At 43.3% G+C, this 16,086-nt stretch overlaps 1 protein-coding gene across 1 annotated transcript in view; it reads right to left on the reverse strand.

The window, feature by feature from the left end:
- SKAP1 (src kinase associated phosphoprotein 1) overlaps nt 1-12,074 on the reverse strand; it is a 154,820-nt gene extending 142,746 nt beyond the window's left edge. Inside the window, exons 1-2 of the mRNA XM_062595731.1 lie at nt 12,029-12,074; nt 5,223-5,328 (exon numbers count right to left, since the gene is read on the reverse strand). Coding sequence (XP_062451715.1) covers nt 5,223-5,328; nt 12,029-12,062 — 140 coding nt within the window. The 5' untranslated portion in view covers nt 12,063-12,074. The remainder of the gene's footprint in view (nt 1-5,222; nt 5,329-12,028) is intronic.
- Nucleotides 12,075-16,086: the final 4,012 nt, after the last annotated feature.

The following is a 16,086-nucleotide window of genomic DNA, read 5'->3' on the forward strand; positions in this document are numbered from 1 at the left end:
TCTCCATTAACAGCAGCTGATGGAGAGCACTTACACACCCCCAAAGCAGGAGTGCGCTCCCTCTGCCCAGGAGAGGGTCAGGTATCTCCTGCACACAGCATGAAGGAACAAACTTGGAAGCTCATTCGTAGAACAGGAAAACACAAATCCAAAATTTTCAAGTACTTCTGAAGTGACAGGGACTTTTGTAGTTTTTACAAAAAAAAAAAAAAATGTATCTAATGGCCAAAGCAAGTCTGAATGAAATCCTGCTCAGCAAGATCATTTCACTGGTGAGCAAATTTCAGCTCTCTGAAGAGCACAGAGAACAGCACTTTGCCTAATTAAGGACAACGTGGTGGGGCCAGACCAGCCCCGGTGTTAGTGTGCTAGGCTCAATTATCTGCCCATCAGGTCACATTCTTAAATTCCTTTTTAATCTTGATATTTCATATTTTTCAACATAACGAGTTTATTATTGGTAAGAATTACAGACAGTGCAGTTATACTAATGAAGCAAAATTACCCTGAAATTGCATTTTCTTTAATTCCAATTTCAAAATTTTAAAACAAAGTTGAAAATTAAAAACAGATGTAATTAATACAATTAAAATAGACCAAAAAGACTGTTTAAAACTTCTGTATGTATTTCCATTACTAATCTTTTAGAGTCCTGCTATAACACCTTGCTACAAAAGGAATCAAATTCAACTCAGTAATTTGACCAAAGTTTATCTGGGGTTGAAGCTATGGCTGTAAACCAGTATAAATACTAGTTTGTTGGTTTGTGACACGAGGAAGCACACACTGACAGCTTGCTGAGATTCATGCTACAACACCACGGCCAAGCCATCCCATTTCAGTTCCAGTACCAAGCACAGGAATTCTTAGACAGGAACAGCACACTTCTGCAACTGAAAGCATCAGAGGGGCCAGGCACGTCAAAGCACGTAGCAGGAACAGCTGATGGTGTTCTCACCTCTGTAAATCCACTTCACTGAAGACAAGTATTCTGCACTTCCAACTGAATAGAGCAGCGAGACACATACACTGGTACTGGGAGCATCTCTGAGCCCCCGCTGCATCCTGCAAAGGGAGTTGTCTCCGCACTGCGTGTGACCAGCTTCTAAGCTCAGAGAGGTTTTTATTCTTCTGAATCTCGGTCACAGCACCAGAGACCAGTCTCTGGATGAGAACACAGGATAATTGTGGTGTTCCACCACAGAATCAGACATTTAAGCCTCATCTCATACTTCCATTAATACCTAAAATCACTGAAGCAGTTGGGGAGCACACATCTGCTTAGCAGGCTGTGAAGTTAACCATAGTACCAGCTGCACCATTCTTGCACTTGTAAGACTGGACAAAAGTACTCATGTGGCAGTACAGTGACTACAGAGGTATGGGGAAAGACCTTGGCTTAGACAGACTCTTTAGCAGACTAGTACATTACTTGGAGGTTTCTACACACAAGAAGTTTCATTGTATAGTTAAAAGACCACATGTAGACTTCATTTCTCACTGATAGCACAGTAGCAGTGCTGGGAATACTGCCATAAGCCTTAAGAAGGATTAGACAATGAGGCAGTAAAAAAGAGCTTTTTTGCTTATTATCCAGAGGTGAAGAGCTTGTCTACATCGGAGCTCCAGCTGGTGGTAGGAATGTCAGAAAGTAGTCCAGTATATTAGTTATGAGTAGCAGGATTGGGCCTCAAGGTCACGTCATTGTTTTAGTCACAGCGGAGCAAATTAAAGGTAGAGTTTCAGTGTCTATTTTGGATTTCCTAGTGGGTATATGCAAGGAACTCAACATTAATTAAGCCTCTTTCTCTTCATTTCTGCTTTGATATAGAACAGGTCTGCCTTGCACTCCTTCTAGCATTATTACATTTCACCTTAGGGAAAAAAATAGTAAGAATTCGTTTCCATCATTGCAAACTTGCCTTCCAACAGGGAGTTTAAATGACTAGCCGACTCTAAGGAAAAGGAGAAACTATTTATCTCCATATTTTTAAATAAATCTCATTCCCTCCATCTCACCCCCTGCCATTGTAACTGCTCTAGAAATGTCTAAATGCTGAGGTAAGGTCATTTAACAGCAAGGAGACTTTTTTTGGTTACTGCTCTCGCCAAAGGACAAGAATGGGCTTGTGTTCCTGAGCAGAGTCATGTATCCGATTCATCCCAGGTGTCGGACATCTGCTGCTAGTTCTGCCACTGGCTTTAAGACACAAGAAACAGCAGTGATGTTCTTAAGGAACAGCTGGAGACAAAAGCTTGGCACAGTGGACCCAAAACAGAAGCAACTGACCATCACTGGCATTTCTGGAAAACGAGCACAATATCCTTCCCCTACCCTCCCTAAATCAAAACACCTTTTCAAAAGCAAGTTTTATCTGTTACAAATCCTTTTTCCCCCCTCCTCTGTGCAGGACTGGAAGAGGACTTAGGACACAGGTAACTCTGCACAGGCTACTCTAGCTGCTGAGTGGGAGCAGAGACATTTGCACAAACGCCACGTGTGCAAAGCCAGGACAGCAGCCCTAGAGCATGCATTGCTACTTCACGTTTAACACTGGAAAGTTGCTAGTTCCAAATCTTACCGTGGCCATGTTATTCCACACTAGAAACATTCTAAGTACAGGACAGCTCACAACATTTTCAAAGAGAAGTAAGGGCTCCCTCCTCCCTGCCATGCAAGTTATGTTCATGCAGCTCTGAAGGAACGTGTGTGCAGACACTACTGTGCTGCAGGACCATCAGCTCCTTACATAGCCACCTCCTTGGGACCAAGCCTCAAGTTATGTTCTGAGAGTTGTTTTTCTGGATCCCGTGCAAAGTAACTTGGGAAAGCAATTAAGCAGAAGAGACCACCACCACCAAGTCAATCACTAAAATTTCCCAGGACAGGATTTACATGCAAGAGATTAGAAGGTAGAATAGGATCCAAGTTAATAGAGAAGGGGAAAAAAAAATGTTTCAACACAGTGCACTTTAAGCAAATGAATTCCAAAAGTAAAACAGTACAGGGACTCATAACTCAGCGGCAGGGTGACTGCCTCCCCACAGCCGCTGCCTGGAACACCTCTGACATGGCTCCTCAAGCAAATAAACCACGGGCTGCCTCAGAAGAAATTATAACCTGCAAACATAATCCACTCCCTACCTACCACACTTCTTGCAGTAAGATGGGAACAATATATCCTCGCAGATAGCACATGGAGACATAAAGCCCAACCACTTGTTCACATTATAGTCATCAGCAAACCTCCTAGTGGGGAAACATTATTAGGCCACTGGGAGAGCAGGGATATAAAGACCTGAAGGCCAAGTTACAGGAACAGTTATTGAGACTGGCTCAGGATAATCATACTAGAGGAAGCTCTTCCCTTTCAGAGACGCATGTGTCTCTCTCCAGTAGTTTAGCAGTTTACTTACATCCATTATGAACCCAAATAATGAAACTCTACACGCAGTGTTGTGTTTCACAGTACAGAGGTGAAATGCAGAGAGCAAGGCCTGCTCCAGGGAGGCAGGCGCTTCCTGAATGCGACTACTGATGATTTCCTGCATACCCGCCGCAAAAGCCACAGGAAGCTCCCTGAAGAGACAAACCTGTGCTTCATCCCCAGCAGCAAGGCCTGCTTAGATACTTTCAAATAAAAGACAGTCATTATTATCGTAATCTCCCACCACAAATCATTGTGTGAATGGCTCAGGTCAGAACAAGGACATTTGTATATGTTGCTCATCTCACTATTTCCAAATGCCACCAAGCAATAAAACACAAGTAGGAAACCAACAGTGCATTGCAATTTTTGCTCAAGGGTCTCACTTTCTTCCCCAGAAGTATCTGTTACTTATTTGCAATGAGCAACAGAATTAAGGCCTGTATCTTAACCTGAGCATTTAACTCATAAAAGAGACTTGGAGTTGCATTCTAAGATAAAGAATTGTCAAAGCTGCATGCTCTCGGGACTGTTGAAAAAAGCTTTACTTGATGTCTGAATACTTTAGGTTCATAATTCAGCTTATTTAATACCTGCTAATGGGTGGAAATTTCAGAGAAAGCCTTACAAATATGTTATCAAACACTTTTGCAGTGCTGCAGGACACACACCCCATTCCTCCAGTAGAGATGCTGCAGCCCCATTTTTCCCCAAAGCTTCTATCTTCTGCATTCAGCTTGTTTCAATTATTCAGGGCAACCCAGGCTGATAATTACACAGTCCCGAGTTGCTGAGTAAAACTGATGCCTAATTAGCCAGCAGGAAAGATCGATTAAGATACAGCAGGGCATCTTGCGAAGTTCTTCAGTGGGACTGCAGGGAATAGAGTCTGGCTGTGCCCTTCCAAAGGCTAAAATTCTCTGCTTCTCAGGGACTCAACTGCACTTTTATTTAAACTGGATACTTAGATCAGTCAGCCGCCCTGAGTTTTACTGTCAGGTCTTAACTTCAAGTGACACAACTCATATTCTATAAGTAGAGCAATAAGAGTAAGTTTTAGATCATATGCAGAGGAAGCTGGAAGTTTTATTTAAACCTCAGAAACTTGTTTGCTGTTTGTTCCTTGAATTTCCCCTAGCACAGTAGAGCATCTTTTGTTTCACTCAAATCCAGATGATGCAACTCACATTCTCACTAGGCCTTATCTGACAAGCTGTTCTGGGGATAGGAGATTTTGGAACCTAACTCAGATCTGTTTCTCAACTCATGAAATCATCTTCCTTCCTTTTTATGGAGGGAAAAAAAAAAAAAAAAAAAAAAAGAAAAGCCTAGGCAACACATGTTTAGGTTCAGAAGCTGTTTGTGAAATAAACACACTTCCAGCAACAAGCCAGCAGCCTGAGTATTCACTATCAGTTTGTCCACAGGCCTAGATATCAAGTGATAGATCTTCCCACAAAATCCTCTCACGCAAAAGGGAGAGAGAAGACTAAGACAGGACCATACCCATATGCAAGGCACTCTACAGACAGACCAAGGCATAATTCATACCTCAACATAAAAGTTCTAAACATAAATAGTGATAGCATTGTAGATAATTGTATCTAACTGATTGGAGTTAATGGAAGAGCATGCAAATCAGTGTGCAATGCATTCAAATTATACCAAGCCCTGAAAGCCCATTAACTTTGGAAACATGGCCAAAGTGCCCAGATAGTTGTAGAGAACACATGGTACCCCAAAATGTAACACTTCTGAAGTATTCCATTAGAAAGTAATGCAGACAACACAAACCTGGCTTTGACTTGCTGAAAGCCAAAGAGAATTGCATCCCTCTGCTCCCTTGCTTTAGCACTCAAGTTTTCATTCTGCAGTCCATCCACCAGGTAACTTTCAGCATCTGGGAAGAAAAGAGCTAAGATTACCAGGCCAGCATCAGTTCTCACCCCAAAAATATAAACCTAGGGACACACTGGAAAAGTTCTAGGAGTGTAGTACCAAGCAATCTAAGCTAGAGACAGAAGTCAGCCTGAAGACTTCATTTGGAGAAGCTAAGCACTGAAGCATTTGCAGACAGAGGATTCAAATATTGCTTGCAAATACAGAGCTTCTCCCTGTAGCTGTAATGGTATAAAGTCAATAAATAACTGTAAAGAAATCACCTAGCAGAAGTTATTTGAAGGGTGAAGGTGAAATGAAACATGGATAGAAACATCAGACAAAAAAAATGCAATTGCAGGATGGGAGCAGAACAGAAAGCACTGGAAACACCACAGTGGAAAGCAAAACATATGAGAAAGACTGGAAGACTGAGTATTGTGCTGATTTTAAACCCATGGTTGGTGACAGATCTAATACTTCTTCACAAGGACTGTATCAGAATCATCAGCATTTTTAGTGGAAATAGAACTAGTCCAAGAACAAGAATTCTTCATGGGTATATGAGAAGATGACTGTTAGCACCCTCTCCACAAGATATTGGGGTGGGTGGTGTTCAACAGGCCTGTCTCTGCTAGGTACCCAGCAAAAGGAAAGTGTTAGCCCAGGTCAGGTGTCCTGCTTGTAGAGTCTTCTGCCACACACATTCACTTCACACACTAGTTAATGTCCCACCCATCCTTCAGCCCCCCGTGTGTGGAAGAAATCCTGCAAGTCTGCTACTCTGAAAGGCTTTTGGTGTTAAACACAGGTCCTTGTTAAACAACAAGCACCATCTTTGAAAAGGACAAGTACCCAACAACAGGTTGGTTGAGCACACACCAACACGTACTCGCATCATGGCATGTGTTCCCTTGCAAGGTTATTGCTGAAATACTACACCCTGTGCTTGCTCAGAGACAGCTAGATAAGGGAAAGCATGGGATTCTCATTCCCTTTCTATAACCAGACTAGAGTTTTTACGCAGATATATTCTTATACAAAAGAGCAATCACCTTATCTACTTAAAACAAGAACATAACTCACTTGGAAGCCACATCTGTATGCAGAAATTTAACCTGAACAGCAAGATAAAGGAATTAAGGGTCTATTTGCATAAATATTTATGTTCTTTGCAGTTTTTTAAAAAAATATGCTTGGAAACAGAACAGTGTGTCTCATCTGCCCTATATGGGGGAGTACCAGACCTATATTGCAGTGGCATTACTGCTAGTTTCCTAGCAGAGCAAAGACAGACTGGCTTCAAAGTTACGGTACTGCACATCTGCAGGCCTCTCTGACCTTTAACACACACCCCATATTGTGACACTAATGTCAATTTAATATCCTGCTTGCAAGGCTTCCAATTCCTTATGCTTCTGCTGCTGGTAAAGCAGCCAGCAACTCTTTTAGTGCACCCTGGGAGTCTGCACAGCTCCTTAAACTCTTACTCCTCCACCTGCAATCACATCAAGATCAAGAATGCCACAGGAGGAATTAATACCTTTTCCTATCAAAAATCACAAGCCCTCATTTCTTTTTGCCACCTGCCGGTAATACACTCCAGGACAGCTTGCAGTTGCAAAAGCACTCTAAAGCCAAGAGCACAAGCAAGGACAGAGCAAGTAGCATATCAAGGCAATGAGAGAACAAGACCGAGTGCTTGGGCACGTTCCTGGAACAGGGCCCTCTTCCCACCAGGCCTTCAGAGCAATGGACAGGAAGGAACAGGGAGACCCAGCTCTGGCCACACAATGCTGGGAATGAGGAGTGAATCCAGTTTGTAACAGTCCTTTTGTCATTTCTGGATGGCCACGATACAGCTGCTGCTTCATAGCTGAGAATAAACACTAAGCCTGAATATAGCATTGAGATATCAAAGCCTCCTAGCACATCTCCAACATGGACATACACTGTTACCACAACTCAGCTGATGGGCAATAACACACTAATTCACAGCACTGCTCTCAAAGCCACAGCAATATCCAGCAGTGATTTTGGGAGCTCCAGGAGCACAAAGGTGTCAGGCCTAAATGCTTATTAATATCAAGTTCACTGCTGGTAATTGAGCCCTAAGTAGCTTGCCAAGGATCATGCAGAAACCTCCAGCAAAGCAGCTGAATGAAGCTTTTTAAATCCCAGGCTAATCTTGTAATCCTTAAACTAAGTTTCATTTTCAGCACACAGCTATGCATTTCTTTAATTGTAAATCCAAGACAGTATTTGCTTCCAACAAACCTAACAACACTGGGCTCAAGCCATCTACAAATTACAGATATCCACATACTTGAGTATTTTCTAAACACAAAAGATGCATCTTTATCTGAAGAGCTTTCAGAACAGATGGAGGCTAAGGGGACAGTTTACTATATACAAGCCAGCTTAAAAACAGCACACTAGAAAGATCAGCTAGGGAAACTATGCACAGCCTGTTTTTATTCACCGTGGAAATATAAAGGGTGAAAACCTGCCCCCCAAACTTGTGTAAATATCAGTTGCATCCCTCATTTTTAAGGGGCAGATTAGCTCTATGAGTATATGATTTGCTCTAAAACAGTATTTACTTACTGGGATGTCAGCACAGATCAGCTGCTGGATAAGTTACAATAACGCTACAGCCACTCCAGAAAGCCAGGCAGAGCCCCCTTTCAGAGCCAGCCACTGTGTTTATAGCACCAGGAAATGAAAAAGAAAGCCTAACCATAAACTCTCAAAGTGGATCAGGAAGAACAATCTGTAAGCAGCTCTAGAGTAAATCACCCTAATGTTAGTTTTACTGCTTGTCTGTAACATTATATTCTTGATGTTTATAGATTGCTCTCTGTGATCCACTCTGAAAGTTTACAGGACTCTCCTTTTCATTTCCTGCAGCTAAAAAGGTAGGAAAAAAAATAGTTCAGATTTCATCAAGTGTTTCAGGAGCGTTTCTAGAGGCAATTGCCATTATCCACTTTAATCCTCCAGGAGATGCATGGCATCATAAAAATTATGTCACAACTGCTGAAGTCGAGGTAGTAAATAATCTTTTAATGGCAGCACTAAATTCTAGGAGTTAATCAGCACTCAATGAGCAGGGCTGAAGGGTATTAAAATGCTATGTGTATTCTCCCCCTGCACATTCACATTTCTGCTTTCTACTGCTCTGCCATCAGAAGGCCAACAAGAAAAAATATATATATCCTCCTTACAAAGAGGAGCTAGTCCCACAGAAGTGCAAGGTTTTTAGATATGCAAGTTAATGCTGAGCCAGCCAGTCTCCTCCAACACTAATTTGGTGCCTCACACACTCCCTCCTGCTGTTCGTCACCCAGCTGCCTGGGAAATACTAGGAGGAAGTTTAGGGCAGTTATCAACACAGTGCACAAAGCTGGGAAGGGAAGGAGGAAAGGGGACACAGAAAGGGTATTAGATACCTTAGGCTTCCATGCAATTGCCTTGATGTCTCCAGGATGGGTCCCAAGACAGCTAGGCATTTGGAAAGCCAGTTATATCATCCCTCATCTCACTTAGCAAAATAGAAGCTATGAACTATCACACACAGCTTCTTGGCTTTTCTGCAAGCTCATTTCAGAGAAAGGATGATTTAAACGTGAATCAACATCTAAGATGAGTCTTCCTGCTTTCATAGGAAGGAGTCAGAGAAAGTCCTGAGACCTGAAGCTGTCTTCGTTCATCCTCCCACAGTGAGCTGAATTAGACATTCTCCCCGATGCAACAAAACACAGGAGCCAAGACAACCTTCCTCAATCATCAGCTCAAGTCTTAACCCTGAATTCCTTGGTATTTTACACTCTGGAGAGACTAAGCTATTTCAGGGTTGACTATGGCTTACCTGCTTTCACAAAACACCTTTTTAAAGAAAACAGCATTAAGGCTGCTTGTCTTGAAATTAGCAACTGCCAGCTTTGTTGTGCTTTACAGGTGCAATCAGCATCCCAGTGCAGCACCTGTTCTGACTTCTGCTGCCCAAGCTCCAGCAAGAAAACAGCTTTCCAGACACGAGCTGGCATGAAGGGGATCAATCAGGGCAGGCTAGGGGAAGCAATCATACCGCCAGACTACATCTGCTTCTACAAAAAGAAAATAGAAAGACTATGTTTATCAGAGATGTATCCTGGTATTTTTTGCAATCATTGTTTCAGCCTTCAGAACAAATCCGTGCTAAGCAAACATGAAATACCCTTAGCCAAAATAATTAACAGGGACTCATCTGAACCAAAAGTGAAACCCTGTACAATTAACTGACTACATGGCTTTAATGAGAACATGGATCACTTAGTTGCAACATGAAGCTTAAAGCAATACAGTTAGCTTAGCCACATCTACTTACAACTAGATAATAACTATTCGTAAGCATCGCAGAAGTGCTGTATAGAAAGAAGAGGCAGAGTGCATTGGCTTTCAACCACTGCAGCCTCTGAGATGCCAGTGGTGGTAACATTAACAGTTACTGGGAAGCCCTTCACTCACGGTTCCCATGCATCTCGGTATGGTCCTGCAGTACAGGCCAAACTTTAGTATGTGGAAATGGATGTTATTGCCTGTACATCAGTACAGGCTTACTCCCTTGTTTGCGATTTTTTGTTTAAAATAAAAGAATTCCTATGGTAACGTAGTTGGCAAGCACAGAAATAGCTTAAGCTCCTTCATTTCCAGTCAGCATAGCTAGACAACTCCTTAGCCACTGAAAGGCCTCAAGACTGTATAGATTGTTAAGACACAGCAAGTTTGATACAGAGGTATGTGACATGCAATTAATCTCCATTCATAGCCTGCTATACTTGTCAGCAAACAAAGGCTGTGCTTTAGAAGGAGATCTGAAGCCTTCAATTAAAAACAGTCAGCTAACAAGAAAATAATCTAAGTTAAAGGAAGGTGGCAGGTGCAGAAATGAGTTGTTTACAGAAGTGTCAGCATTGAACAATAAAGTGCCGCACATCAAAAATGTGAAAGGGTGAACTTCACTGAAGCCCCCATGATTAAAAAACAGAGGAGAAAATTTACACCTACATCTGGGGGAAGACACAAAGCATTTGGAAGTAAGCTTTGATGGGCTTGGAGGCTGCACTCTCTCTCTCAAACTGACAGAGCCCCAGACTGGAAGCAATCCCAAGGCTCAGCGTGGAAGGGGCTAGTGCTCCAAGCTGTCAGGAGCCATCTCGACAGGAAACAAAAGGTCACCAAACCTCAACGCAGACTGGGCCAGGCTCAAACACAACCGCTCCGAGTGGCGAGCGGTGAACTGCTAAAGACTCCACCACCACCCACTCACATCTGTGAGAGCAGGATGTGTCAGCAGCAGGGGCTGCTCAGAGGGCTAACGCCATTGCGCTGGCACACGACACTGCTATCAAGTTTTATTTACGAGGAGGTTAGAGAGCATTAGCAGGGCAGGAGGAAGTCAGCACATGAACAAACCTGAATGTGGAGAGCAAGACAACGCGGTCACTGTCAAGAAAAGAAATCAACCCTGCAAGCAGCTTCCCCTTTTGTGTGAATTCTTCCCACAAGGACACACCAAGCAGTCATTCAGTCACAGCAGAAAGGGAACTCTGAGCTCTAACAGCCCTTAACTTGACTTTGAAATTAAGAACTTTAAGAAATTAAGAGTTTTAAGAAATTAAAACACAAGCCACACTTGAAACAAAAACAGCCTCAAAGTTGCTGAGTTGTAGCATCCCTTGGAGGGCCCAGGGCAAGAGTCAGAAGTAACATGCGCTAGGCAAAGGCACAGAAGTAACTTGCACTCTCTCCAGGACTAACACTGTCACCTCTGCGTAGCGATTCTCTCACCAAGCCTTTGCTTGCCATACTGTGCAGCTGGGGACAGCAATAGACACAAGGGCTGTACAGAATTAGTTCATGTTGTGAAGCACATTTCAATAGAAGAGTATAGCACTGTTTCTGCTTGGCTGACCCACCATCCAAACAACTGTAGGAGTTCAAGTTTGCTAGAAAATCCAGAAAAATCAACCTCAGAAGCCTCACACGTGCCACCTATCAGCTCTAAGCATAATCCAGTCACTCAGATGCTGAGACCTCAGGAAATCACATTATCAAGCAAAATCAGGGCTCAAAGCCGCCTCTGCTCTCTCAGTCTGCACCCTAATTTCACCAGGGTTGAAGCTTCCCAGAGGATTTACCCCCACAGGGCCAGCTTGCTCACTACGTCCCAGACTGTGGCAGTTAAAGTTTAACACAACGTCTAAGGCCAGGAAATACCACTACCATAGCCACAACAGCTGCTTAGAGGGTTCACTGTAGCACACAAGCTTCTTCTCCCCTTCATGGCAGCTCCTTCGTCCAACTGCAGTAACGTTGGCCCACGGAGCCACTCAGTACCTTATCGAAAAGCCCCCAGCAGGGATAATTCAGACCATGCCTCCCCTGCCAACCTTACACACGCTCTTCTACCCTGACACACAGAGGCTTTAGGACCATCACAGGCCCTCCTTGCCCTACGGGCAACATAAGGACAATCCTAAGAACATCAGGACCGGCAGCTCCACTCCCTACAGTTAGGGAGGCAGAAGGTGTACATAACCTCAGCACCTAGACACCATCAGCTTCAGAGAAGAGGCAGCTCTGTGGCCTCCCCACTCCCCTGTAGAGCCTCTTCCCCTGCAACTGTAGCAGATTTTCCCAGTTAAGCAGACAGGGAGTAAGAAGGAAGCTGTGGTTACCTTCGAGGAGTCTCTGAATCTCTTCTGGGATCATGCTACCTGCTGCCTCCTCTCCACGAGAGTCAAACCTCCTGCTGCTTGTGTCCCTGTCCCCAGACAGGGCTGAGCAAGGGAGGAAGCAGAGAGGCGGGGATGCCCTGGGGAAGGTAGGAGGAACCATGGGCTCAGCTGCCTCCTCTAGCAGCAGGAGCAACCCCCTCACCACCTCTTTTTAGTGGGTCAGGGTGCCAAAGCAAAGGGGAGAGGGGGAATAGAGAAGGAAACTTGAACCAACAGCCTGCAGAAGTACCTGAAATCATCCCAAAGCAGCACAGCTGAAAGTAGACTCTTCGCATTAGCATTTAAATCAGGTGTCACTTAAGCATGTATCTCCTCCATTATCACATAATTTGGTGCACCTGCTGGCAGAGGAGACCCATGAGCTCTGTGAGTATGTGTGGCCATTTATTTAACCTCCGATGTCTGTTCCTAGCACAAGATGAGCTGGAGGTTGGATCTGGTCCAGGCAAAGGCCAGCTCCTTCCCCTAATGTGCAGGGAAAGAGAATGGTACTTGGCTCATCTGCAATAAAACTTCCCCTCTTCCTGTATAGGATGGGAGCTAGATTGTAATGACCGTTCATATTTCTCTGTCTTGTCCAGCAGAAGAACTTGCTTTATGACAGGCAATAAATGCAAACTGCACTCCACAAAACAAAACAAAACTGGCATTGCATTAGATTAACCCACAGCCTTACATCTGCTCCTCTCCTATATAAATGAATTATACAGGCTGACCTGGCTATGCGAATATCACAATTGTTTTTGTCCTCGCGTTCCCAAATTTTAGGCTCAATACTGACAAATTCAGACAGTTTTCCTTATCTGATGCTCAACAGTAATTCCAAGGACTAACTTGAGTTTTCCCAAGGATTAAGTGTGCATGATCAGTCCTTACTTTGCACAGTGTCCTGGTGTCCTTCAGTAGTATCAACCAAATATTTATGATTATAGCACATAGATAATGCTATTCTGGTATTTTTACTTTTCTGTCATTTTATGTCTGGCATATGATTTTTTAATTATATTTTCCCAACATAGCAAATGTTGGAGACAGCAAAAAAAGGAAGCAATCAGACTGTTGACCACAGGCCAAAAACCACACAGCTTCACTAAAATCAGTGCTTGCTGCTTTCACCAGGGGTACAACACAAGCTCCTGACAGTGCAGAATCAGGGCTGAGACTGGGTCTCACTGTGTACCAAGGTGTATCATAATGTCATGAGGCAGGGACACTCTGAACTGTCAGAAGAGACCCCTTAAAACTGTTTCTCTTCCTGCTTTCCCATCCTGCTGCTCTAGGCAGGCCAGCCTGCCACAGGAATTACCACAAGCTGGAAAAGCAAAATCTCAGGAGGAAGAGAGAAATGAGGGTGCATTGGGCTCCCAGCCCCCAAAAACTGGGACACACAAACACTTCACTACAGTCTCATTGGTTTCAGTGGGACAGTGTATGTTTTGAGGCTAAGCGTATTTCTAAATAACTGCAGAATCAGATTATTACAGCTCTTCGGCTACATCACCTGGAAGGAATAAAGGCTTAGTTGTTGGGCTGCCTTGGATATAGGAAATGTGGAACAGGCTCCAGCTTTACCTGAAGCTTCTTGCTTAGTTCAGTCAAGACAATAGCTGCTTCAGGCCCAGAGATGTGATGTAAAAGCTTCACTGGGAAAGGCACAGGTATGGGAGCTACAGAAATATATAAGATAGATGCTCCACCAGGTGATATAAGCTGCTAACAAGATTTGTGACCCACTTTCTGAGACACATGGGTACCAATAAGGAAAAAGGCTGTGTTATGCTTTTAGTTGATCAGTACAAATCAGATAAAGAACAGGTGTAAGATGAGGCAGAGTGTTTTGGGGTTTTTTGGGGATTTGGGCACATATGCCTGTAATTGTAGTGTGTTAGCTCTACTGGAGAGAGTAGAGTAAAGGGGGAAAAACCCCAGAAGAACTGCAAAATACTTCTGTGACTTTTAAAGTGAAATATGCACTTTTATGCATGGGAGCAGCATAACAGTAACTCACATACAACACTTGTCAAAAAGGGATGATTTTAAAGGAGAAGTTAAGGTTCCACGACCGTAAGCATGTTTAGTGTATGCAACTGGAAAAGTAATGTTACACACTGCTTTCTGCACATTGAGTCTCTCAGAGTAGTAAGCTAAAGTGGCAGTTTCCATTTGGGGTTTAGTCACAAAGACGGGAAGACACTTTGCTTTCCCTCATGCTCAGGGAGACTTCATTGCTCTCTAGATCTGCAAAGAGAAACCCACCACCACCACTTCCAATTTGTCACTTGGCTGCGCTCTGTACATGCATATAATTTCACAATAACCTGGAGACAGACTTCAGGTCTGACATTACCACTCTAGAACTTAAAGGTTTCCTGCTTTGAATGTAAAGTTCACACAGTATCTGTCTTTCTTTATCTTGTATTCTGCTGTGCAGGCTTACACACCCCGACAACACTGCTGCAGTGTATTCTTGATTTTAGGATCCCATGTATAAGATGAGGCTTCTCAGCAGCACTGGATCTTAGAGCACAGAAAATGTCATTGCTGTTCAGAAGGCCTCACCTGGAAAACAGGCTTGCTAGAAAGCCTATAGTCTTCCCCCTTCCATTTCCTCGTTATGTAAGGTTTCATGAGTTAGGACTGAGAAAATTGAGAGTCGCCTATGGGAACAAAATGTGAATCTCTGTTAGCTCCATCAGGCTTCTGACACATTTGAGTGGTTCTGATTGTATGCAAGAAATAATAGCATGAGTAGGTGGATGTGTATGGGTAAATGGATCTGTGTATGTGTTCTCACCCAGCAGTGTTTAGGGGTAAATACTTAAATGCTTCTGTGCAAAATTCCTAGTCAGTTCATTACAGCCCACAAATAAAAAGCAGCTGCTTGCTGAGACTAACTTTAAAAATGAGTTTATACGGAAATGAACTAAGTCCCTTAGACTGAAGAAACTGCCTTCAGTTATGCCAGAAAAATCAATAAAACCTGATCAATGCACATCTCAAAGGAAGAAATGTTCATGCAACTGCAAAGAAAAAGATTCTCTCTCAAATGTTTTCTGCATTTCTGTAGCAACTGCTCATGTAACAATCTGAAAATACAGTGCAAGCAATGAGCTAGAAGATAGCTGGTCACTGAGTCTTGCCCAGAACTAAATAATTTCTTATATTTAGGGCCTGGAAGAAATTCTTCCTCATGTCCCTTCCTCATGGCAGGGACTTGTTTTGTGGATGTTTTGGTTTGCCTTCCTTTGCAGTTTTGGGTGTGATCACCGCTTAAGAGCATACAAGACTTTCACCCACTGAATTTCCTGCTCTTGTGGTGCTTACACCCTTAGTACTCTAATCTCTAGATCTAGATCTTTTCTACTCTAGATATTTTCTGCTGTGCTTCTGGGATACATTGTAGTTGTGTTTTTTGGTCTTTTGCTTAAAGGTTATCATGAAGTAATGAAAGTATGGTAATGTGTGGAGGCTGGTGCTGTTGCAATATAGGTACTTTAGACATCTATCCCGTGGCCCTGGCAGCTGGGAACAGGACTCAGCACACAGAATATTCCCCTCAGGCCCTACATGAAGATTTTGTTAAGACTAGGTTGACTGTGTAGCAAGTATTGTTTTTATTAAACTTTTTACTGAGGAACTTTGAGGCATAGAGCCTCAGCTGCCACGGAGTGGTGGATGCTATTACCCAAAACCCCAGCACAATGCGGTAGCCCCACCAAGTGCTCCACCCAACCTTACGCAGCTGCAGACAGAGCAAGGCAGACTGATTCCCAGGCAAATGACCTTTTTTCCTGCTTTTTTTCCTGCCACTTTCATTTTTGAATGTGTGAATAGGTTGCAAATTTAGTTTAGTAGTCATCCGGGAAGGAGATGGGGGAGGCTAGAGGGACTGGCAAGTTCCACCGCATCATTGTTATGTAGCATCAACCTTTATGGACTATGGATGTAAAGCTGCCTCCCTACATGATAAAAACCCTACCTTAATCATTTTAGGTCCC

Source organism: Rhea pennata, chromosome 26, assembly GCF_028389875.1.
Source record: "Rhea pennata isolate bPtePen1 chromosome 26, bPtePen1.pri, whole genome shotgun sequence".
NCBI lineage: Eukaryota > Metazoa > Chordata > Aves > Rheiformes > Rheidae > Rhea > Rhea pennata.